We start from the raw sequence: 26,545 nt of genomic DNA on the forward strand, positions 1-26,545 counted from the left end.
CTCTGCCATAATTTTCACTGCTAAATTTCTAAAATAAGCAAATATAAGAATGGGAGCTGTTCAAATACTAAAAATGAGCATTTTCCTGTGAGCATTTTGGGAATTGGCTATGCCTGAAAGGTGCACACAGTGGTGAGACTGCACAGCCAATGTCAGTCTTGGGTGTGAGCACTGCCTTCCAAACACTTCTGCCCTCTCTTTGTGCATCAAGGTCAGTCAAGGACAAAGGCTGGAAAAATGGCATCACGGCAGTCGGCAGAATATGCCATTAGATAAATCATTGAGGGGACAACGAAGCTCTATATAGAAAAAGGATGAGAAACAGGGCAGCTTCCTAACAATGTAGGGAGGACGAGGACAAGGACAGCTGCACAGCTTTGACCCGGAGCTGCCTCAACTGTGACAGTCGACATGATCCCAGGGCAGCGATTGACTTAAGAGTTTTTCACTGCCAGCACCGAACGCCATTGTCACGGTGCTTAACCTGAGTGCCCTTCGCCGTGAATTTAGTTTATTTCTCCATGTTTCTTTTCTCTTCAATAAATTCCTATTCAAGTAAATCAGTAGTTCCTCCCCATCTTCCCTCTCCTTGCTAAATGCGGTCCCTGTTACTGCGGGTCTGTTGCTGCAGTCAGTACCGAACGCCACTGGACCTTTTCTTGCCATGGGGCAGGTCGGTGTTGGCAGCGGCCGGCACCGCGCTCTGTGCGCTGCGCTTGGCGCAGCCGCTACCTTCTCCCGCTAGGGCAGGGGCTGTGCCCGCTCCCCTCCGCCACCGCGCCGTCCCCGAGCCAACTCCGGCCGCAGCGGCGTCCAGGTACGCGGGGCGGGGCTGCGGCCCGGCCCGCCTCCCGCGGCTCCGGAGGGGGGGCCCGGTGCGTGCCGCTGCAGACCCGCGACGACGGGCAGCCGAGCACCGGCTCCGCTCCGCTCCGCGCCGCCGCCCGCTGCGCCGCCAGCATGTCCCTCTGCAGGGCCGCCTCGCAGGCGCTGGCCTCCCGCCTGAGCAGGGCTCCCGCCGCCGCCAGCCGCCTCAAGCAGCGCGGTACGCGGAGCCGGGCTGGGGCGGGTAGAGGTCACCGGGAGGGCGGGAGGGGGCGCGGAGAGGGCCGGGCCGGCTGGCGGCGGCGGAGGGGACGCGCGAAGGTCGCGGGCGGGGGGGACGCGGGGCCGGGACAGGTGCGGCGGGGGCGGGCGGGAGCCGGGCACGGCTGCTCGATCATCCTGAGCTTCGAACACTGGCTGCTTCAGACCTCTGCCGCGCCCTGCCGGGCAGCCGAACCGGCCCGCGACCCCCTGCCCCACGGCAAAAGGGCGGCTGCCATAGCAGATAGCAGGGTACAATTCCCCCCGGAGAGCAGCCGGAGCGGCGGTGCCTCCAGGGCTGCCGGCCTCGGCAGGGAACGGAGCACACCCGGTGTGCCGCAGCTCGTGGCTTTTGGCGCATCAGGGGTTGTGTAACCAGTGGCAAAAAAGTCTGGCAGCCGTGTTGTGCGCTGGCAGCTCGCTGACCACTGTCCAGCTATAGCTAGCAGCCCCGGAGGAGAGGGTTAAGGAGACACCGCTGCCGAACGAAAATATAAATGACCGCAAATCCAGTAGGGTGTCCGGCTATTGAAGAGCAGTGAGAAGTGTGTCATGAGACAGATGATGCTAAACATAATCTGGCACACAATGGCAACGATTTGAGATTGCGACTATTTTTGCAGCTGGCAATTGCAGAGCTCAGAGCCATTTTATTTTTCGTGAGCACTTTTTTGATATTTCTCATAGAAATGTCTGAAATGGGATCAAATCACAAAATTCAGCTGAAAGCTTAGTTGATGAAGAGAATTGCATAAGCTTTCCATGGGTCTCTTTTTGAGATGTACAGATGAATCCAAGACTGTAGTAAGAATCAGTTTATCACCAGTAAATGGGTAGCACTGCTGTTAGATTTAATATGTACCCAATCAGGTATAAAAATTTTGTAATCCTAGCTCCATGCCCTGTTGGCCAATTCATGAGGTAAAGGGTATGTATCAAAGCAGTCTGAGAATGAAAGAATGTGACATCAAACAAAAAAGCTTTTTTAAAACTTCCCTGTTATTAAACTGAAGAGAAAATTCATTACTTCTGCTGATCGTAAGGCATAAGGACAGATTAATTCTTTTACCTACCTTAGTCAGGAGCTTTTTACATTCTCTTTTTGTTTGTTTTTTAACATTCCTTAGTCTATATAGATGGTATCCAGTGCTTGGTAGCCGATGGCAGACAATGTAGTTGATAGAAAAAGTCACCTCCTAGGAAGAGCTCAGCCATGGACCTTGTTCATTTGAGCGCCACACCCTGTGTTACTCAGTGATAGGGTACATCAATAGGCTGTGCTTCTCTGTTTCATAACCTTTTTGAACCATCCTTTCCCGTACAAAGTTCAGATTCAATCTTTCTTTCTTGTGATCGCACTTTAGCAGCACTTTACATCAATTTAACTAATGGTTTTTATAGTGCCTCCTCGCCATATGTCATCTGGAAGTGTTCCTGGCTCTTCTGGAGAAGGCATGATGATCTATGTCTTTACTGGTGTTGCTGCTCTTGGTGGTTTGTTTTATGTAAGTGTTTGGGGATGGAGCTGTATGTGATTTCTGAGCTGCCATGATATAAGGCGTGTTCTGGGTTAAATGAGTACAGTCAACATGCAAACTGTCCATGAATGTAGATAGGGTAGCACATAGCTTAGTGGAGGCTAACTTAGAAATCTGCTTAAGAGAATTTAGTGAATCTGAAAGCCTATTGCTTGCCTGTTGTGCTGTTACTTTGGTAAGTAATGCTGAGTCATTCTTAGTGAAAAGCATATTTAAAACTATGTGAAATGAATGTGTCCAAAGATCGAGTAAGGCGCCTGCCTCTAACCCTTTGCCTCTTCTTGTCAACCGCAAACATTAGGAATATCTCAAAGTGGGCAAGGCACATGTGAAATAAGCTGTCTGAAGCTGCAAGGGGAAGATAGGAACCTTGTTAATTTGGGCACAAAAAAAAGAAGATAAGAGCATTAGTTACTTCAAAAAAGCATGTTAAAATTTTGTAGGCATCTGCTTTTGTTAAGCTTTTCGGTAACCATTCTCTTCCCTGCTTCTAAATATATCAGATTCTGTGCTTCACATCCCTAAACCCTCCGTTTTATAGTGTACTTCTACCCCTCTCCCCCAAGATCTGAGACAATGACTAGCACATCCCAGAGAGGTACATATTTCCTTGTCCCACAAAGTTATCCTCTTGAATGATAAGTAGCTTTTTGTTCAAAATATCAAACTCATATGATTGTATTTCTAGAGGAATAACATATCCTCTTACTGTCACATTTTTACCACATTACAAAAATAATAATCTTACTGTAATTATCTTTTTAAATGTTGTTTTCAAGTCCTGAAACACAGCAGCACTTCAAAAGCTTCATGGTATATTGTATTTGCTTTCTAACAATGGAGAAGTATGAAATGCATAAATATGTTAGTATAGCAGATTTTTAATTTTTTTAACCTAGCTTAGCGTAAATTTTGTATGCATTTTAAGATGGGCAGTAGCACTTGCTTAAAATCTCTCCCTCTCCCCTCTTTGTGTTTGGTGACTTTGTAGGGATGTGGCAGTAAGTTTAGCATAATTCCCTTTCAGGCCTACAGATTAGTCAGTTCATCCCGCAGCAAGTTTATTGAACATACAAATGTTCTTCGCGAGAGAGCCGAGGGGCGGAGGAAGGGTGAGTTGAGCTCTTCTTTTTTATTCCCTGGGTACACGAGGATCTGGAACAGATTTCTGGATTGTCTAATCAGGCCTTAGCACTGTCCAAGTCCTTGTCTGAGCTGTGTGAGTGGGAATGAAGACGAAGGTGGTTGTGCAGTGTTGTTCTCTTACAAAGCTGCTGCAGCACAGATTTTGGTAGTGGCCTTAATGTTCAGACACTGAATCTGGTCTTTGATCCACCTATGGAGTCTCTTTGGATGGAAAGAGTTGATGTGTGAATACTATTAATTGTATAATGGGTATTTGATTTACTGGAAGCTTAATGAAACTTGACTGAATGCATAATGCTGTCAAAATCAGTTTTGTTCTTTCATTTGTTGGTGGGGGGGAGAAGATAATATCTTTTTCTCAGTCAACAGGTTGGCTCCAGGCCACATGCCATCAGGAGACACAGTTCAATAGGGAAAAAAACCCCTACCTTTTAAAAAATAATCTAACTTGGACCAATTTTTTATTCCACAGCTCTGATTTTGTCCTTTCTAATTTGGGGTTAAATGAAACACAGGTATTACCTAAATGTATGGCAAATCCTTACTTAGTTCTTCATGCTCGAATAATTAGACCATGTTAGTTCAAATGGTTGTAATGGAATGTTGTCCCTGTCTACATCAATTAGTGTTATGGCATTAATGTAAAAGGTAGAACTTTGGCAAGCATGGCCTTGCTAGCAGAAGCAATTAGGAAAATTACTTTAGGAAATTTATATATTTTTATTTGGTTCTAAAATTTTTTTAGATTAATTAGATTAGATTAATTTTAGTAATAATTTTAGATTTAGATTAATTTTCTAAAAAATTTTATTTATCTAAAAAATAAATAAAGCATTGAAGCCGGAGCACTTGAAGCTCTTCCTTTTTTTCTTATGCTGACATCTAGGGAATTGATTTAATGTATGTGCATGCACACAAAGAATAGATTGGAATAAAGTATATTGAGTTTAAATTTTGTTTTCAGTGTGAGAACATGGTTTAAATTGTCTGTCTCCATAATTATTTCTTTAGTTGTTGGTCTTGAACTTCCACAATACATGCTTTAGTTTCAGAACTTTAAAATTACAGATTTTAAGATTTAAAGTAATAAATAGTAAAGTAAATAGCAGTGGTAAATAGTGAAGTAAAATATATTAATTTCCTAAATAGAAAGCAGCTGAACACAGTACAGTTTTTAAACTCAGTTTTCTTTAAATGCTGGGAATTCAGACACAATTTTCAATCCTTCATTGTCCCTAAAATAAAAATTGTAACCAGGATCTTCAAAGTAGATCTTCTCTGCTAGAGACCTGCTGTCTTGCTGTTCAGGGCAGAAGTGAGGATTACCCTCAGTACTTTCTGACTACCATAGCTGGGAGAACAGGGAAGCATTAAGCAAACCTTCCAATGTATTCCAAATTATGTCATTCCCTCTTTCCTCTTAAGGTGCACTTCTGCAAGGTACTGAGTTTTAGCCCTGGCCTACCCACATGTTGGAGTGAAATATCTGCAGTACTGAGGGCTCAGCAACTCAATTCTGAATTTGGGTACTCTCCAGACATCCCACCCTCTGCTGCTTTGTGCTGCTTAGTTACTACTCACATAAATGTCACCAGTGGCAGATGATTGCTGCCTCCCTTTTTACTGATAGTAAGAAGGCCAAAATGTTTTTAAAGCCATTCAGTGAAAATGGTTGAAATTTGTTTCCTATATTATTTTCAATATTGGACATCTGAATAAATGCTCAACCCCGAGTTTTTAGTTGGACTTCTGAGTAGCTAATTCCAGTTCACAATACAAAACCACTGTTGAATCAGCTTCTTTTTAAAACCCTTCTTCATTCCCAGCTGTGTATACCCAAAAGAGGTTTCTGTTCCTACTTTTCCTACAGAATCCTCTGTGTGCCTTCTCAAAAAAGTTTACACCCTTCTTTCTCCTCTTTTTCTCCCATTCCCTGCATAGTCATATTTTTGTGTGTATCTTGTCACAGAGTATTACCATAGTATTGCTTTTCCCAGAAGTGCCACTGCAGTTTCTTTCCCTGTGCATGCTTTAGAGTCAGTCCTTACAGTTTTTCACAGTAAGCATTGCTGATAAGAGCAGTTAAAAATTCTGTTCTCAGGATAATGTGATTTTTTTTTTAGGGTCACATTAAATCAACCTTAAAACAACCTCTAGAACAGAGCTGGTAACAATATGAAGTGGTGGATAGAAAAACAGCATGCCAAGCAGCATGTTCGTGACATATTTGCTGCATATGGTAAAAGAACTTTCTAGGTGGGAGAACTTAATACTGGAGAGCAGCTGATCAGAGAGAGACTCTTTTGATAGGATTTTGTGGTTTCTCATGTGGGGGGAAATTCTGCCCTTATGCCTGAACCCAAAATGTCTATTACAGAGAACCGTACATAGCAAACAAGACTGTCAAAACAAGAGAAACAATCAAATCCTATTCTAGGGTTCTTTGTTTATTAGAGGGTTGAAATTATATTTAATGGTATTTTAATTAATGATAACAGACAATTAAAAAGAGATCTGATAGCAAATTTCCTGTAGCTCTTTTAAACTGCAAGCTACTCTCAAATTTAGGGAGGGATTTAAAAAGCCCCTGGAAGAAGCCTGACTCAGAGTAGCAGTGGGAAATCTGGGACATCATTTGAACTGTAAAATGATGTTTAGCTTGCACGATGTTCTACTTGCTTGTTTAGCAAATACTGAGTTTTGTCTTGCATTTGTTGTGTGTCTCCTTTAAGCTTGTTCCTGATTTTCTTCTTTTTTAGCTATGACTTTTCTTTTTAACTCGATGCAAGCTGATTCAATCTTTCTAATCTATACTCTGCTTTTACACTTTCCAGCCTAAAATACAAGGGAAATCTCTTTCCAAACCCGAGGAAGTTAAATACAAACAAAGGACAGTCGTTCACCATTGAGTACCTTGCAGCCTACCTTGGGATGACTTTATACCTTCTATTGTAAAACTCCATTCTTGTGAGACTTTAAAAGAACTACCTATGTTTGCAAGGCCAAACCATATTGAGCTTATTACTGAATCTGCTTTGTAGAAGGCAGTTCTGAAATGGAGAAGCTGGCTGTTCTGAATGAATGCACTCTATATTTGACTGTCCAATAAAGTGTACTGAATGCTGAGCTTGGCTGTTAGTCTGTTCTTTGTGTAATGAATTTAGTTGGTTTTTTTTTAATAGTGTTTTCTTAAAGGGACATGATCAAGTTGCATAATGCAAAGTTTTGATTTTTACTGAGAAATGAATGGACTTGTCATTAAACCTGAAAACAGAATGATAGGCTTGCACTGGCATAAGAAGACCAAGAAGTAAAATTGATCTGTTCAGTTTTTAAAGAGATACAAAAGAATAAGAAAAACTCTGACTATGTCTCTTTAAGCTCTTTTGTTTCAATTCTCATGTAGTTTACACTGTATTACAAACTTTAATTCCAGTTCTATTTTTTCACATGGTGAGTTGGTTCTAGTGGTGAACTTGTGGTGAACACTTTGTGTATAACTTTCCTTTGTGAACCTGATGTTAGTGCATGTTTGCATGGTGGTTGTGCATCTTTGCTGCTTTGTGCTGTTAGTTTTTCACTACTTGTCTCAGCTCAGTTTGAAGTGATACATGACAGGGAAACACTGTTTTTCAGGTTCTAAAGAGTCCAACCCACAGTGGTGCAAACGAGTCTTTAAAAGAGAGTTGGGACCTGTAAAAAGAAAATAGTCATAAGAGGTCATATCTCCAAGAAAGTGAACTCTGACCACTTAAAATTAGCAAGTTATTTTCTTACTTATATAAGACCAAATATCTTATTCCCCACATGGTAATTCCACAGAGTTATGCTCCCTCTGGCACCTGTGTGTGTACCATCACTGGCCCTTTCAGCAGAGTGGTCTGGAGCAACACTTGGCAAGGTCCTTTGTCATCCTTCCCTGCACCCCCAGCACTTGCTTGAAGCCACAGTTTCTTTTCTTATCGCACTGAAGCAGTTTATGAAACTCGGTAATTAAGAATATGGTTTCCTCATCTTGTAAACATCGTTTTTTGGTGCCACATTAGACAATATGGAGGATTAATTACTGATTTTTTTTTTGTTAATTCTGATGCCAAATCTTAGGTTCCCACTTTAAATTTAAATGAGGATGGTGATGAAAAGTAGTTGGTGAAATTTTTGTTGTATGCATGCATTTTACTCTCTTTATTGTATTGAATAAATCCTTAGAAGGTGACGAAGAAGAGACGGATGAAGTCACTGAAGCAGAGAAGACCACGGAAGAGGCTAATGCAGCAGCTGCTGCTGAACCTGCAGCACAGGATGAGAGTTCTGGGTTATCCCCAGAAGCTACCGGGGAGAATGACTTACTGACTCCAGAGGCATCCCGTGCTGTGGAGGAAGTACAGCAGGAAGCTGCTGCTAATTCAGAAGCTGCTGCTAATTTGGAACTTGCTGCTAATTCAGAAGCTGCTGCAGTGCAAGGTTAACTTATGAATGTGGTTTTTGAGTGTGTGTGTTGTGGGTTCTAAAGTTCTGCCTCTTACAGAATATTAAGAATGAGCATTAGTGTTCCTAATGGAGTTTGTCTTGCAGTGAAAACTAATTCAGGCATTAACTTGACATATCACGAGCATAAAGTAATTAAGTTTATTAAATCAGTGTCTCTGAAAGCATCCTGCCTCTGGCACCAGAGTTACTGTCTAAAACAAGTAGAGTGAATTGTTTATTTTACTACCCCATCCTATTTCTTAAGATACTGTTGAGCATGTAATGGGATCAGTTAAACAGTTGTTTCAGTGACCTAGTTCTCTAGGGTTTATTAAGGAATCTAAACACTTCAGTTCACTGGCCATTCCAGAGATACTCATACTGAATAATTATATCTTTTCTGTCAATGTAACTTCATCAGGAACTTGCATAGCAACGAAAATGCTGTCATGGTCTCAATTTTAAGGATATATTAAGCTAAATTTTCACAATACAATAAAACATTGAATTGTCGTTAAACACTGAAATTGATTAGTGGCAAAACATTCAGTATTTTGAACTGTTAGGGTGTTTGAAATACTTTGGTTTACTGTGCTTTTAAAAAAATTGCAATACTACAAAGGCAAACTGTCCATAAACTGTACCAGATGCACATTTACAATTTCATTTGGCAGGTTTTTTATTTCAAAATATTTCAAAGTATCATTTCAAATATGTAGGGTTTTTTTTACCTCTAATCTTGAGAAGATATGTCTAAAACTCAGATCAAACTGAGATTTAAAATATTTTGACTGCTGATCTATGGGCATTTATCGTAGTACCGTCAAAGGTGTTAGCGGATTCTGGATTATTTTCACTTTTTCCCTTGGTGACTTCAGTGAGGAATTTGTTTATTAGTTTTTTATTTGTTTATTATTTGTTTATCTTAATTGCCTTTTTAAGAAATAAACTTGAGAAATAGTGCAGCACTTCCAATTGGTGAGTTTTATGAAAGGTCTAGGTATGAATGGGATTTTAATTCAAATGTGATTAGCTCCTGTGCTTGTCTGTATATTACAAATGACATTTTAATACTTAGTCTGATCTACTGTAGTACAGTTTCTAGAAAGCAGGAGTAAGTAACTTGGTAGGGATTATTACTGCTTACATATAGAAATAAGGTAGTAGTTAAAATATCTAGACCCTTAAAAATTTCCATTTCTATGGAATGTTTAGACCATTTCATTTAGAAAGGTCGTAATCTGGTATGTTAAATTTGGTGAATTAGAGCTGTTAAGAGATACATTTAAAATGTCTTGCAGCATTTCTTGCTCTACAGGGCAATTGTAAAATTTCACTTTAATTTCATCAGCACTTGCTTGTGTCTGGAAGTGGTTGTGTATTCTTTTCACAATGCTTATCCAGGAATAATTGTTAATTGTTGGATAAGGCAGGATCATCTGTATGGTAAATATTTCTGCCATTTTTTATTATTGAAGAGGAAGCAGCTAGCATCTTCCCTGAGAAACACGGTGCATAAATTGATTAGGTACTAGGAAGAAGTTCTTTCCTATGAGGGTGGTGAGGCACTGGCACAGGTTGCCCAGAGAAGCTGTGGATTCTCCATCCCTGGGAGTATTCAAGGCCAGGCTGGATGGAGCTCTGAGCAACCTGGTCTAGTGGAAGGTGTCCCTGCCTATGGCAGGGGGTTGGAGCAAGATGGTCTTTAAGATCCCTTCAACCCAAACCATTCTGTTGTGATTCTGTGATTAAGTCTGAGGATCTCATTCTGGACATGTAGACGTCATGTACTTAGTGATTACTATTTGATAAGAAGAAATATTACTTGTAACTGTTAGTTACTGCTGGTGTTGTTTGGAAGTGCAGGAGCTATTTAGAAATTACTGATTTCTGAGATTTATTATCCCTGGCAACATACTTACTGAGGAAAACAGCACTAGAACTAGACTTCTGTTATGCTGAGAGTTATAGTCTGAGGGTCATCCCAGGTGGCCTCTACCAAACCTTGCAGCAGTGGTTGTTCTTGGCTGGGTGGTAAAGCTAGCAGAAACAAACCTGTGGGATGTAAAATTGTCCAGAAACTGAAGCAAAGGAGTGTTCTCATTGCCTGATGTCTTGGGTGTTGCTGGGATGATATAAGTTGCCCCTGAGCATAGTCATCCCATGCCAGTGATCGCCAGTGCAGATTGCTGTGAACAACTGCCGGTGTCAGGAGTGTCCAGGGTGGTGAACCCTGGGGACCTCACATGGTTCACATGAGGTTACACCCAGTGTAACCCGAGTCCTGGCCTGGAAGGCTGGACAGGCTCCTGCTTCAGGTCACTTTAGGACTCCTGTTCCCATGTCCCGCTCTCCTCATGCTGGCCCTGCCTGCAGAAGAACAGCACAGCCCCCAGGAAGGCCACCAGCAGCACATGGTCTGACACACAGGCCTAAACCAGCATCCCTTTCCTCTAAGCTATGTAAAAACTAGTTTCCATTGGCATCATGCTTACAAGAAGATGGGGTTTTATTTCAAAAATTCTCTGCTCTCTCCATACTGCTTTGTTCAATGTCTACTTGCAGCCAACAGTTATTGTGTTTAAAAAAAATTCTAATTAAAAACCTTCTGGATATAACTTTCAGTTTTGGATAGAATCATCTTTATTATTCATGTTATCTCCATTTAGAGGGGTGGGAAATAGCATAGCATCACTTTTACTGAGGTAGAGACGGATTTTTCTTTCAGAACTTTGGAAAAATTTATGTATTTAAGTAACTTTTACTAGTTTTGTTGGCAACTTGGTGTTACTTCTGCAGATGATGGTGCAAATATTGTTACCGGTGAACCTCTGCTTTTTTAAATGCAGTTGTTTCTTTTAATCTGTAAGGCTTTCTCTAACATTTGAAAGTGCAAGGTGTCACAGGATGCTTGTCTCCAGCTTCTGTATACAGGTAATATAAATGTGTGATTATACATGGATGTGCAAAAAAACCTCACCCAAACCAAAACAGATATCAAACAAACATAAAACCTCAAAACAAAACAAAAAACCAAACCAAACAAAAACAAAACAAGAATAACCCACCAGCCTTGGGAGTAGATGCTTAATACTTAATCAGGGTAATTTGCATTTCAGACAGTTAAAAACAATTGTACCTGCCTGGAATTTTCCCCTTGCCTCAGTTTAAGAAATTTACAGTCCACTACTGGTACCTAGAATCCTGTGAAATACCATTACCAAAAGAAGTACTGAACTATGTTACTCTGTTCCCAAGGTTTTAGCTTCCTCTAAAATCTAATTTTCTCTACCTTTTTTTCACTTGAGCTGTCACTCTTAGTTACTCCCCAATGCTGGTTAAGTTCCATTGTTCTTCTAGTGTACTCTGTGTCTGGGACCATACATTTTTTTCTTCAGACAGAACAAATGCTATAAAATTCACAGATTGGCAAACTGCTATTTGGATTAGGCAAGGTTGTTGCATCTGTGACTTTCAGTGTTTGGGTTGCCACCATGAACTCTTCTCTAACTCTGGTTTTGAGGCTTGAGGTTTTGCCATTATCAGCTGAAATAACAGAAGAAATTAGCCCCAAACTGTGCTTTCCTAGACTCCTTCCTGACTTCTGTAGCATAGGTTATTTTCTAAGTTTGAAAGAATTGAAGGACATGGTCTCTGTTCTTTCCAAGGCCATTTGACTGAGTGACTGGGTTTGGGAAGGATTAGTGTGTGAATGTGCCAGTGTTTTCCATGCTAAGCTTCGAACACACAGCAATGCCAGTTGTCTGCAGCACCGAGAAATGGAGGCAGCTCTGCAGAGGAGTTGCTGCTTTTGGGACAGGACTTTTGCTGACCCCATCATACAGTGATGCCAAGCAGACAAAAACACCCGATATGATCAGTGCACATTGGCTTGGCTTGGTAAGTTACCACATTCTGGGTGTGCTGACACTGTGAGTACTTTGAAAATTGCTGAAGAGTCCTCAGAGTGATTTGCAATTGCTCATACTTATTCAGAGGCTTTCAGAAAAGCCTGATGTTGCTCAGTAGAACAGACACATCCTTCTAGGCATCTCTGTGAGATGGAGGAACGAGGATATTTTTATTATGACAGACTGATCTAACTAGATTAGGCCCAAAAAAGTTGAATTATGTAAATATTATCCTACTGGGGAAGTGTCTGTGTCTGGAATTTCTGTTGGGTATTTCTGTTTCACATTTATCACTTTCTTTTATCTGTCTCTTGGACTGCTGCACTTGTCTTTTATCTCTCTGATTGCCATACACTGGCTGCTAGTCTATTGTCCCTTCTGTTTTTCCTTCATGAAACTGAGTTTTTGATGACTCATCATAGCATAACTGGAAAATGTCTGTTGGAAGAAAGTGAATAATATTTAGAAAAAAAATTCTGTAAAAGTTGTGAGCATCTGAAGACCCCAGCTGGTAAATGGAGAGATTGTTCAGTTTTCATCAGCTTAGCCAACAAGAGAAATTTACATTATGCACTGGGTTGGGAAGGAAAATCTTAGTAAAATGCAAAAAACCTTAGAGTTTCCCAGCTAAGAGCACAAACAAACAAATGGTGAATTACCTAAAAGAACTGCCTTCCTATTTGTATATTGCAGAACAAGGGGAGAAGTAGCTCCTCAAAAGAATATTAAAGCTGGTAGAAGGACATACAGTGGATAATAATGCCTAAATGAATGTCACAAAAAAAAAACACCACAAAACAACCAAACAAAAAACCCAAAAAACAAAAAAAACAACAACACACAACAAAACACAAACACAAAAAAACCAAAACCCAAAACAACACCCAACAAACACCACAAAAAAACAACAACCCCCCCCACAACAACCAAAACAAAAAACCACAAAAAAACACCCAAACAACCCCAAACCAAAAAAAACCAACAAAAAAAAAACACAAAGAAGGTTTTTTAGAACTCCTGAAGGATTTAATACATCAAATTATTAGGGTGTTTTCATACATACTATTAACTTGTGCTAGTTTTCTTTGTGACCCATTCCAATCAGTAACTAAAAATTGTTCTATGTTTCAAACAAACAAACAATGTGGATTGCTTCTCATTGCTACAATTCTGTGCTACCGAATATAAAACAATATACTTGAAATTTTATGAGGTATTATAAACTATTCTGGATTAATGTGACATGCACTGTTATGCTTTTATTCTGACCATTACAGGCATCTCTGAAACTTTTTTTTAACCATCGATTGTGGAATAAGCGCTCTTGAAGGGAGTCTTCTGGTCATTAGTATGAACTAATGAGGCTTTTCTTGGGAACTAGTGACCTACATCAGGCACAAACAACCTGTGATGTGCTTGACTGCTTGAATGTGTTTCTCTCCTTTCTGAATGGAGTGAAGAAAATTTTTATTCTTAATAATGTGCTTTGTAACTCCATGGTTTAGACTCTCAGCTGGACCTCATTTTTATTGGGATTTTTATTGGGATTGCTTGTGGATGGCTTGCAAAAATGAAAAGATGTCATACTTGTGTAGTGGCCGGGTTACTGGAAATCCCTGCTTTCCTTCCTTCGTCAGCTTCCCAAAGACCTTGGGCTCCAAGCCTTTGGTTTGTGTTCATCCTATGAAATAGCTGGAATGCCAGAGGGACTAAACTCCTGATGCTCATGGGCTCTAGTGGGGGAGGGCTGAGGTTGAGGCTGCCTTCACGTTGTGTCCAAATAACAGCACAGTCAGGCCAGGGCTGAATTGTTCCTCAATTCATCAGTTGCCAGCCACTAGTTCCTATCCTGTGCATTCCAGGGACTGATCAGACTGAAAAATAATCAGTGCTTTTCTAAATAATTATTTCCCTGACTCTGTTTAGAACTAAGAGGCTTATTCTTAGCTGTGTGGAGCTCAAGTGCTGATTTCACAGTGTCGTAGAGAGGCATTAGTCTGTGGTCAACTACCCAGTTCCTTTCTTCCTTTATAAGCCCAATGTTTAGGTATTAAGTGTTTTTCCTTTCCATGCAGTAAGTTGGGTAACTTGTTCTAGATGCTTGGAATCCTAAATTTTCACAAAATAAAATGCCAGAGAGGAGAGAGAGAGAGTATTTCAGGTGGTGCTGGGTGACATTCCCAGTGATGGGATGTTCCTGGTGGGTATCTGCAAGCCCTCCATGCTGAGCTCCCTGGATCTTCCTGGTCGATGACACCTGAAGCACTTGGTTGTGTTACAGGGGCAGCTGCACAGCCTTGCCTATTTTGTCCCAAACTGCCTCAGTGGTTATTATTTCCCCTTGTTCCTACTGATGTGGTTTGAGCCCCCATGAACAGAGGGAGGAGGTGCTGAACCCAAGTCAGCCATGCCCGGGTTTCCAGGTGGCTTCTAGTGAAAGCATGGAAGGGGACCTTAGCTGTCATCCCCACCTCAGGATTTGGAAAAATTTCCATTTTCTCTCAGGCTGATGGAACCAAAATATGTGAAGTTGCTCTTAAAGAGAATCGCAGTTTCTTGCTGCTACTGCTGTCTTCTCTCCTGGATTAGATCAGAGTACCCCCACTTCTTGTGCTCTATTTTGCAGGTTTTCTCAAATATATTCTTGAATTACTTTTCAAATGTGGCAGAATTTGACTTAAAAAGTCAATTCTACCCAACTGCCAGTTTTCCATTAGCAGTCTTTAATAGTCTTCCGTAGTCTTTGAATTATGAAAGGAAAAGGGAATATTTTGCTCTGCTTATCTTAACATTTTGGGAGGCATCCTGAGACCCTCAATGGTCCTGACTGAGGAAGCTTTCTGTAAACAAAAGCATCACATTCTAATGTAAGATGGCCTCTAAAAGACTGTAAATAAAATACTCTTTCTAATTCCACAATTAAATTTGACTTCCCCCTCTCCTTCCCCCCTTTGGAATTAGTGTGTGACATTGGTTATGTTATAGGCAGCTTGAAATATCAAAGCCTTGTTTTCCAGCTTTGGTTTGCGTGCTCCAGGTGGATTCCATTTGTATGATGCTGGCTAACTTGTATTATTTTAGCTTTATAAAACCAAATTCTTCTGCAAAGAATATTTTTAAAGTAATTTAACCTGGTGTTCTGCATTACAGATACCAGCCTCATTTTGACTGCCTGGAAAAAAATTATATGAAGGATAATGCTTTAAGCAAAGTGCTTCACTCAGAAAAGTGTATTTTTAAATATCTTTAAAAACTGCAGGAAACCTGTGCCTGTTTAAATTTTTGCTGTTGTTTTTTCCTAACTGGAATGATCACTTTTAAATGAATCAAAGAATTAGGATTAGAATAAAAATATGATAGTTTTAAATGTATTGGTAAGGAAATGCAAAACTGAGGGGAAAAATAGAGGCTGTACTCCTGAGAAGGCTGAGTTATTTTGTATGGTCTTGTTATAAAACTGCTGTCCTGTGGGAAGGAATCCCCACCTCTCCCTGAGCAAGGAAAAGACTGAATATAGCTTTCATTTTAAAATGTGGAACAGCTGTCTTCATCTGTATTGTAAATAAGGAAAACATACTTACAAAGCCACTTAAAAATACAAGGCAGAAGCTTAAAATCCAGTAAGATTTAAAAATATGCAAATTAGTTTATATCACTTTCACCTCCTTGTTCAAGGTCATCCTATAGCACGTTGTCTACCAGGTGGTAGGACATGACTGCCAGTGTGAGCTGACCAAATTTTGCACTAGAGCTTTGCATCCCAGACCAAAATCCAGGCTGATTCTGCATAAAAACTGCCCCAGGAAAGTTAGAAAGCTTATTTTAAATGCTTAAAAGCTTTGGGGGAAGAGGCTGTGCAAGGAGTAGGATCTGGGTTCTGGAAGTCAGTGCATGTGCATGGGATTTCCTTTATTATTAGCAGGAGAAAGTCAATCTGGGCATGTTATTTTTTATTCTCAGCTGCAGCAAAGATGAGTCAGTCACACAGTGCACACAAGTCCCTGTTTATCTTGCCTCTCTGTTCTGCTGGGGGAATGCTGAGCTCACAAATATTCACACAATTCAAACTGACCATCATGGGCATGCAGAATCACCCTGTATTTGGACTGTTTTCTACTGTAAGTGCACAGAAATGTACAGTTCTGCACTCACTCTCAGGGCTGCAACTTCAGCACTTGTAAGAGTAAAAATTGTCTTTAAAGACTGCAGGAATTACTACTTTACACCAGAAACAGTTTTTGGTGGGGGTTTTTTTTGCACTGAAATTATAGGGATAGTTTCCTTAAAATTGTATTTGTAGGTGGAACTAGATGTTGGATATTGTGCTAATAAGCTACTGGAGCTTCCTAAATCTGCTGCCTTATTTTAAAAAACAAAACAAAACAAAACAAAACAAAAAAAAAAACCCGAACAACTAAATACAAGCTTTCAAAACAAAACCACAGATTTTTTTTTTTTTTTTCCCGTAAAATCAATTTCCTTTTCCGTATTTACTCAGCTTAAGCCAGATATGTTTTCACAACAGAAATGGTTTGGTATTCTGTTAGATGCATGTGTAATTTTGCCCAGTCATGTTGTTCCTGCAAGTGCAATTTGGGAGGATGCATTTTTTCTCCAAATGGTTACATTCTAAAGCAGAGGAGCTGAGGACTGCCTGGGAGTGCCTGCAGCTCTCCTGGGCAGGAACAGGTGGTATTTTGGTTGGGGTTCCCTTTACACGTCAGCAGTGGATATTGCACAGATGTTAGACACTGCTAGTTGTGCAGTGGATGTATGCTGTGGCTCTAACTAACCTAGAGGATGCTTATCCTCAAAATCCCTGGTATGTCCAAATCCTTCTGAGTGCTTTGGCAACAGCTGTTGATGCAATATGCAAAGCCCCTTGCCTACAGTTAGTAGATGTGATTAGTTTGATTCCTATAATGCTTGAAGTTCTTTTATATTGTCTTTTGTTGAAATCACAAGAATGTTAAGCTCCTAATTCAGATCTGTAAGTGCTATGGTATATATAAATGCCTAGCAAAATTGAAGAAAGCTGTAGCCAGCGATACTGGGATGTAACTACTTTTCCCAGGAGAAAACTGAAAATTGACAAATACCCAGTGAAGAAGCTTAAGGGAAAAAACCCCCAATTTTTCAGAAAAAAAATAGAGGCTGAGATTTTTGTTACCGATGTAATGCCTTGTATGAAACTGTGAAGCACACCTTCTGTATTCTGTAGAGTAATATTCTGTATATTCTGTAGAGTAAAAACCCTACTAGGATGGGGGGAGCACAACACATCAAATGAAACAGGAAAATTATGAAGCCAATAAATACCAGTGCTTTTGATGAAGGATATGTGTGTGCAGGGGGAAGTTTCTCCCAGAGAATTAAAAAAGAGCCCAGTGAACCCCACTTTTGTGAATATGAAAGGAAACAAAATAAAAGAACATTCCCATTTTTGGCAGGCTTTACATTGTACGGATCAGGATGGAACTGTCACTTGACTGAAACCCTTTGGGCAGAAATGCTGCCAGTGAGTGTTTTGGTAAAGGTGTTACAAAGCTGGGCGGGTATTTTTCTATATGGATAATAAAGCCCTGGGGATTCAGTGGAAAGCATAATACCATGTGTCCTCCTTGCAGAGAAGCAGTTGCACAATGCAGATTATATTGTTCAGTTACAGCCTGTAAAAATTTTTAGAAATCTGGCATATAATAGTCAAAATGGGTCATAATGATTGCTGCATGAGGAAATGCAGGGACTTCAGGTTTTCAAACTGACTATTATTCAGGAAATAGCACCGAACCAGTGAAGATGCTATAACTCCTCTACAACTATTTTGAAAAAATAAAGAAGCTAAAATTTTTAGTATTTGAACTAACAAAAATTAGGAGTGATTTCAGTTGCATCTATTAATTGCTGTGGAGTTTCATGACAGGCTTATTAACAACTTTGCAATAATTGAACAGACAGAAAATCCTTCATCCAAGGATTGTGGAAAATGAGTCACCATTGTACCAGGGTGAGATTAAAATATCTTGTATGAAATAGGGTATTACTGCAGGATTTTACATGGAACAACTGCAAGAGATTAAACTGGATTAAAAAAATATGAAATGCAGGCAGATTTAAAAAAAAAAAAAAAAAAGAAAGAAAAAAGAAAAAGAGAACGTGTAAAATAGCACTGGGGTTAAATTTAACATCCAGGGAAACACAAAGGAGAAATGACTAAACTTTGTCATGTTCTGTGCTACCAGCTGATCAGTATGGGAGGATATGAGGGACTCGAGCAGTATGTCTGATGTTCCTCACGTAGAAAAACACACATGGCAGTCCCAAATCTGAGATAGGCAGGGGATTCATTCTCAGCTTGCCACGGCATCCTTCATCTGGCTTTGCCCTGGGATCACAGCGATTCCCCTGGACAGAGAAAAATGTGTTGGCCTTGTGAATGGAATACAGAGCGTTTGCTCCAAAGCATGTCCAAACCACCAATAAATAGGCCGAGATTTGTTCTGGTGTCAGCTGAATGCTCAGGGTAGCCTTCAGGAGGTTGTAGACTACTTCCTAATTTTATGGTGCCCAAAGCACCAGAAGACACTTGGACGGTTTGCAGTCAGACAAAGAGCCAATGCCAAGATGATCATCATCAGCCAGTCTGAGACTTTGCTGGAGATAAGGCCTGAAGGATAAAGACCTGGTGCAAGCTGCCATTGCTGGTGCTGCCCTGAGCATGGGCACTGGGACCACCAGCTGCTGACACCTTTCTCTGCTCCAAAAGAGCTGTGGCACCAGGAAAGGGGATCCAGTGGAACTCAAGCCACATGTGCTCAAGGAACCAATGGGAAACCACTTGAATAAAAGTACCAGCTGGAGATTCCTGCCCTAACCAAGAGCAATTTTGTATGTAAACACACCACAAACCATTCCACAGACACAGGTTTTCAAAATGCAATGCCTGCCAAAATGCAATGCCTGCCTCCCTCTGTATTTTAGGGAGACAGCTACACTACAGAGACCTGGATGAACACTTTGGGAGGAATCCATATTTTGTTGCCTTTCTGATAGGCATAAAGAATAATTCAGACCAGAGACAATTTTTTCAGTACAAGTGGTTAATGTTTGGTTTCAAGGCAAGTATTCCTGTAGATTACAAATAAACACAATTCCCATCCAGACAAAACAAGGTTTTATTAAAAAGCAGAAAAGACCATGTTGCTTTCTCCAGTTGCCTACTGATCTACTCTTCTCAGTGTAAAAGAAATTAAAACACTCACGAGAAAAAAAAAAAAAAAAAGATTAAATACTATCAGCCAGACAAGGAAGTTTGGGTAACATGAGCTGCATGTTTGATATTACAAACTGAAACCCAGCAGCTTGTTACCATAGCAAATATATGGCATTACATCAAGTATTGCTTGCTGTAAAATATCTAAAGCTCCAACTTTCAAGTGTACTATTTCTATTGCATAGCTCTTCCCTACAAAGGCAAAGGTGTCAACTCCTGAGCATTTATTTTTCTGTTGCTTTTTCAAAATCCAGAAAGCATTCTGAAAACTAAAGTGAAATAGCTGATGTTCAGAATATGCTGTATTTAACTAGGTGCGAGGTGATATTTGGGAAAAGTCATGGGATCTATAAAACACCTATTTACTGCATTTATTGAACTCCTAAAGAAGCTGTTTAATTAGCTGTGTTTAATAGACATGTAGCTTAGTACAGAATGAAACAAGAAAGAGACAAAACTCCCACTGAGCAGTGAAAGAGTGATGATGGAGACCTCTGACAGGAAGGTTAGAAGAGCATGGTAAGAGAGGATTTATTCAAGTAAAATTTAACATCAAACTGCTGGGTGATGTGTTCCGTCTCCCTGTAGAGTGGATCTGTATAGAGATCGTCTCTTACTAAATATTACCAATTACAGACTTTTTATAGAGACAGATTGCTTTATATTTAAAGGAGCATTGAAAAAAGGCTAGTTAGCAGTCATGGAATTGCAGCCTGAATCCTCAGCCTGATGCTAGGATAACTTTACATTAAAAGCACCTGTGATGTCTTTCCAAGGTTATGTGGAGTGCAGATGTAATTTCCTATGAATTTGACAGAAATCAGAGAATAAAGCACCAGTATCTGCAAGAGATAATACACACATTAGAGAATATTCGCCTATGTATAAATACATTTAAATAGCTCCAGTTCATAGTTTTCTGCCCCAGGGTAGGAAAGAGGCAGACTTTCCATGGAATTCCATCTGCAAAGTTTTATTTGCATGATAAAATTTAATAATCTCATAGATCCTATTGTCTTCAAGCACATATATTGGGCAGATACTTCATGCTTTGTGAGCCTTGACTGCTCGCCTTCATTTATGATGATGAATGGAAAGAGAAGACAATTATCTCTCTAATTTGATTTATAGAAACTGTGAGTGAAGTCTTGGATGATGCAGCTTCTGCCCATGAGGAAAACTTACAGAGTGATGAGGAAGGAGGAGCCTCAGCAGCTCAAGAGATTCCTGACACAACCTCAAAAAGCCAGGACCCTGATGCTGAGGAGTCGTTGCAAACTTCAGAAGGTGCAAGGGTCCAGCTGCGTCTGAAATGTTTGTCTCTGTAAAGTGCTGGTGGCTGTGTGCACCGAACCAGCTGCAAGAGTATGCAGAGCTCAAGTGAGGCACTGTGGCTGCCCATGGTGGCTGTTTGGCATCACAGTGTTAGCAGAAAATCTCATTTTGAAATTATGTGCTGGGCAGTAGAATTATGTGCTGTACAGGTTGCTCAATTGGATCATGGCAGTGTGGTGAGCTCAGTGCCCTGCTCAGTAAGTGGCGGGATGTGAACTTCATTAAGAACAAGAAATTCTTCTTGTGTTGCCTGTAACACATTTTTTTAACATCTGACTTAATTTGAAAGACAGAACTTTCTTAAATTGCGTTGGTGTAAAGAAAACTATAGAGCATGTGGTATGAATACAGCTTGCAGTGCTTTGATGGAACTATAAACAATCTCATATTGCTATTGAAGCTGAACGATGTAATTGAACGCAAAAGATAATGCGTGTTAAAATCATCACTGTGGAGATTTTCAAAGGAGTTTAGAAGTTTGGCCTCTAAACTCTTCTAAAATTAGAATTAAAAAGCTAAAATGAAAAACAGTCGGTATACCTAATACAGCTTTGTAAATTCTATCCCTTTAGTCCAAGGATCCTTTGGCCTAAGGGAAACAACTTACTTCACTATTTGCCATTGAAAAAAGTAATTCCCAATGTTTCTTATTGGTGTTTTGTCTCCACTTTCAGTTTCCGAGGAGGAGAAGACACCTGAAGAAGTTGCTAAAGACCCCTAAAGGTACATGGTACAGTTGCAGCATGTGGTGTCCTGCTCTTCACCTATCTTTTTTTCTCAGTTAGTGGCAATTGCAGCATGTGGGAAGTGCACGTGCGCTGTTATGATGAATTTGTATTTCTGTTCTCAACATAAAATAACTTTATTGAAGTATTTCGTATGTTTTTGGGAACCATTCCTGGCATCTTTTAGAAGCTAGGGAGCAAATCCTATACCAATTGTCATGCTGTGTATTTACTAATAGCTTTATCTTAATCCCATGCAAATGGGATAAAGACCCAAGAGTTGCAGCTTTCTTCCAGGTAAAACCAGTGTTCTTTGGACATTTGGTTTAAATTATATACCTACTGGACTTCTGGATTATTGTTCTATACAATAAAGTAATAGCCTCCTGGACTGTTTCTTTTTTTTAATAAGTTTTTCATTATTAGTCTCTCTGCGCTTTCAGTTTGTGCTAATGAAAAATACTGAATATAATATTCTTTCTATTTTGCTAGTGTCTTTCTCAGTTGGCTTTTTTCTTTTATTGTCGGGAAAGTTGCAAGCATGTGCCTTTCAAGATTGTTATTTTTGCTCAAATGGAAAGCTAGGGGTACCTGAAGGTACCACATCAGAAAACGAAGTAACCAAGAAATTCTCTCTGTTCTGGAACTCATAAATGCTGTGATATAGAGAAGGCAATTGAGTTAAGAATCTTTTTTTCCTTGTTAACATCTGGCAAGCCTACAAATTGTTGCATTGCCATTCCAGATTTTGATTTAGACAACAAATACTCTCTATAGCAAACTCAATGAAAGCAGAGATGGTAAGTGAAAAGGGTGGGGATGGCAGGGAAGGCAAGCTGTAGGAAACATCTTTGATGGAACAAATAGAAAATAGATGAAAAAATAGATTCATCCCCTATCACTGCACAGGTCCACTCAATTCTGCTTAAACTGCTTGGACTCTTTTTGACAAAAAATTACTTTTTATGAGTATGGCAGCACAAGGATACTAAAGGGCCTCTTACTGAGTTTCAATTTGATCTTGTTGGCAGGGGGAAAAAGGTTTATGAAATATTTTACTTCTTGGTGCTGGAAGATTACTGGCTGTCATTTGACCAATTTACAGGTCTAGAACCAAATTGCATTACCAGTCAGGAAAGAATTCTTTCTTCCTTTTTTTTTTCTTCCTAGCATTTTGATTGTAAACACTTTAGAGTTTACAAGAAGCTTAACTCTGACTTTGCATTGAAATTAGACTTTTAAAGGAACTCAAGGCAAAGAAAATTAAATTAAAAGAATGTTGACATGAGAATCAAATCACTATGCATTTAACTTTTTTTTTTTTAAGTACTGATTATTTGCTAAAGGGATAGAGGAAGCAGTAATGGATTAAATCCTCAGATAAAGCCCTAACTTGATGCTCAGCACATGCCTGTGTGAAGATGTAAAGTATTTCTACTGAGTGTGGCTATTGGAGCCAAATTGATGCTGCTATGGAGCTACTAATATCAGTGATCTCAGCAAAAACAATGTGTTTACCTTGTGCTTAACGTTAAGCAGGTAACTATTTGTAGAAATAAGTCCAGCATGCAGGGGCATTGCTCATATGCCTGAGCAATGTGGATGAACATGAGGGATTCCTTGACATTGGGTTTTGGTGATGGCAACAGAGCAAGTTTCCATAAGCCATCAAATAAGCATGATTTACACATCAGTGCTCTGTATATTCTGTAATTCACTTAACTGATGACCTGCAGTCAAATTTACAGTGTACTTTCAATGTTTGCAAAGAAAAAGACCTGGTGAATTGTGTCTGTTACTAAACATCATTTATTGTTGCTTCTTCTAAATCAGATTCTTTTTTCTTTTTCCCAGTAAGCAGTGCGGAAGCCCTTGGAAGGTTTAAAAGGAAATATTTGTGGCAATCAACCAGCTGATTCCTGAGTGAAACCTCCCTCTTTCTTGGAGACGTAAAAGAAACAGTGCAGATTGTCCTACCACACACTGGTCATTAGGGCCAGGATTCAGTGCTGCAAGAGATAATTTATGTTGCCTAGAGAGATGCTTCTGTGACTAACATCTCTGCTGTAGAAAGTAGCATCCAGTCAAGCCATCAGAGCACCACCCAGCATGTCCTAAATACATGTGCTAAGAGAAGCAGTAGACTTAACTAAACCACGCCAGATGAACTCCTTCTAGGTCTTTGTTGTCTTGACATGTACATTGATTTCTTACTTTTGGTCCAAACTGTTGTGCATAGTTATACCATTGTATACATTCCATGCTAAAATGTAAGCAAAAGGTTTTTAAATCAAGTCCAAATATTGTAAAAGTACCTGTTAGCATTTTTAAATTGGACCAGAGGGAAAATAACGACCTGTTTGCTCCCAAGTTTGGATTTGTGATTGTAAGCATACATCTGGCTGTACAAGATCTAATTTTCCCCCTGCGTAAACATTTCAGATGCTACCCTTCCTTGCACAATAACACCCCGGAGTAAGCATTTTTAAGGCTCCTGTTTTGGGAAGAAAACCTGTTTGCAGGTAGCAGCCATAGGTACTTTATAGCATGACAATCAAAATACCACTGGTTGGTGTTGCCATCATGGATGGAAGTGGTGGCTCCCGCCTTGGGAGCCCTGGGTTCTGCTCCTCCCAAATTTCATTCAGCTTGCTGTGGTCTCTCTGTGTTGCTCTGTCTTGGCACTGGCATGTGATGGTAAGTGTAACAACACAAAGGTTTGGTACAAACCTTCAAACTAGTAAAAATCACAAGCCTTCTAGGCCATGGCAAAGCTCCTCTCCAAGCACTTTCAGCCAGCCAGCAAAATCCCTGTGAAGGGCTATGCAATAGGTGCTCAAATGGACAAGCATTCTTAGGGACTAAGAAAGAACAGAACAGCTAACTAACCTTGTCTTCTCACTATTAGCTTCATAAAGAATACATTTATTATGAACAACAGGTTTGTATGGCACTGTGCTCCCAATCCTCCACTGTGCTATGTGCACGAGTGTGCATCTAAGACAAAATAGTGAGACAAAATACTAAACCAGGGCCAAATAAGGTATATTATGTACTATTTATATAGAGAGTGTGTTTCATAAGGTGTGTCTGACTCTTTTCTCTTCAAGCAGAAGTTTGGAAAATGTTGAAATGGAAATCACAGCATTATGACATTCCTACCCATGGCACAAAACAACACATGCTCCTTCCCCCATCATAAAGCAAATTGTAATAGTGTCCCAACAAAAATATAGCCTGTTGCTCCTGGACCTACTTAGGAATAAGTGGAATAATGCAGAGGCAAAAGCAGGCTCCTGAGCTTCAAGAAGACAAACCACGGCCTTCTGCTTAAAGCATAAAGCCCCTGTAATGAAAAGCAATTTTTGTAGACAAAGCTACTGAAATAAAAATCTTAGACTGATATTTTGTTGTATAAGAGTCTGTCTTTATTTATCTGGTAGATTAAATATCCTGTTATGGATGCATGCACTTAAACTTTCTATTTCTTCATTTTCACTAATTCCTTGTAAAAGAAGCTATTTTAACTGCATCTAACAATAGAGTTTCTGAAATTGTAGGCTTTTCTGAATGACTTTTTATCTCTGGAACTGGTCTGGTATATGGCAAAATATGTTAGCCCTCTGGAACAGCTGCCTGAAGAGCTGAATCACAAACTATGGTGGGCTTTCCAAAGCTTTTCATCCTTCCAGTTCCAAAAAATTAAGAGTCCCAGGATAGCTTGCACATGTGCTTTATCTCAAGAGTTTCGGGGTTTTTTGGGTTGGTTTTTTTGGTTGTTGTTTTTTTTTGTTTTGTTTTGTTTTTTGTTTTGTCTGGGTTTTTTAGTTAAAAAAACAAAACAAAACAAAACCAACAAAAAACAAACAAACAAAAAACCCCAAACCAAACCAAACCAAACCAAAACCAAACAAACAAGCAAACAACCCAACAACACCAAACCCAAAACAAAACTACTCTTGAAAGCCAGAGGAATGTATTATGAACTCTAGCTGTGATGACATGTAGCACAGCATGGTCTGCTTCAGCACTTGATTCTCTTAGAGTGACAACAGTGATATTTTGCAATTCACAGAGGTCTGGCCATCCTTGATTCAGTCTTGCAAGTATGGAGTCTGAATACCACATAAATTAATATTTTTCTGTCCTTCACTTTCAAAACAGTGAATTTTTGAGTTGCTACACAAAGGCTGTGATGAACTATGGAAAATGTTGAAAGGGTATTGTTGAAATGGATCATTGAGGAGAACAAGGCCACACCAGAGAACAGACATAATTCAAGACTAAAGGAGATGGAGGGAAATGTTTGGGCTTGAGAATACACTTCACAGGCCAGAGCAAAGCTTGAGATTCCAGAATTTGTCCAAACTGCAGATTTCTCCTTTGCTGTCAGCAACTATCTGTGAAAACAAGTGGCAAGAAATTTCACCTCCCTCTAGTGCCTGTTACTGCGAAGGGTGACAGCCTGTTGCTGCTGGCAGCTATTCACAATACTGAAAATTCTGGAGACAACAAAGTCCATCTAACAGTTTCAGGTTCACTCTGCCTGTGTTGATGTAAATATAGAATTTCAATTTTATTTTCATTTGCTTCTTCAAAACCTAAGTCAATTACTAAAAATCATAATTCAAACTGCAAGCTGGTACTCAGCACATGGAAAACCCAAGAGTGAAATACTTTAATCAAGATTTCTTATGTCTGTGCAACAAGTTTTGATGATAAGATACTTTTTATCTGTTTTTCTGGAAAAGAAGAAAACACAAAAAGCCCCAAACAAAAAGCCAGTGAACTCCAACCAAGCCAAGAATGTTCTGTGATTTTTTTCCCCTCACCTGTTGGCCTCTTCCCCTCAAAAATTTTGAGCCAACTAGCTACCCCAGCTTCTGTTTTACCAGGCAGGTGGGAGGGACACAAAGTTCCTTCCAGCTGAGTGATGACTGAGGAGATCAATATCTAAAATAAGTTACTTCCAGTGTTTGCCAGCAGCTCTGTAGCATTTTCATGGCTGCAATCCGCCGTTTCCTCTCTGTGCGTGGTTAGGAACGTCAGGAAAATTAATCG

At 39.9% G+C, this 26,545-nt stretch overlaps 1 protein-coding gene across 1 annotated transcript; it reads left to right on the plus strand.

The window, feature by feature from the left end:
* The first annotated feature begins 799 nt into the window (after positions 1-799).
* On the plus strand, positions 800-24,889 carry MGARP (mitochondria localized glutamic acid rich protein). Its single transcript, XM_085057645.1, has 7 exons — positions 800-1,045; positions 2,488-2,591; positions 3,652-3,736; positions 7,980-8,234; positions 20,556-20,711; positions 21,434-21,482; positions 23,339-24,889. The coding sequence occupies exons 1-6, from the start codon at positions 961-963 to the stop codon at positions 21,478-21,480; spliced, it is 732 nt and encodes a 243-aa protein (XP_084913771.1). The 5' UTR covers positions 800-960; the 3' UTR covers positions 21,481-21,482; positions 23,339-24,889.
* Positions 24,890-26,545: the final 1,656 nt, after the last annotated feature.

Source organism: Lichenostomus cassidix, chromosome 4, assembly GCF_008360975.1.
Source record: "Lichenostomus cassidix isolate B80296 chromosome 4, HeHo_3.0, whole genome shotgun sequence".
Lineage (NCBI taxonomy): Eukaryota > Metazoa > Chordata > Aves > Passeriformes > Meliphagidae > Lichenostomus > Lichenostomus cassidix.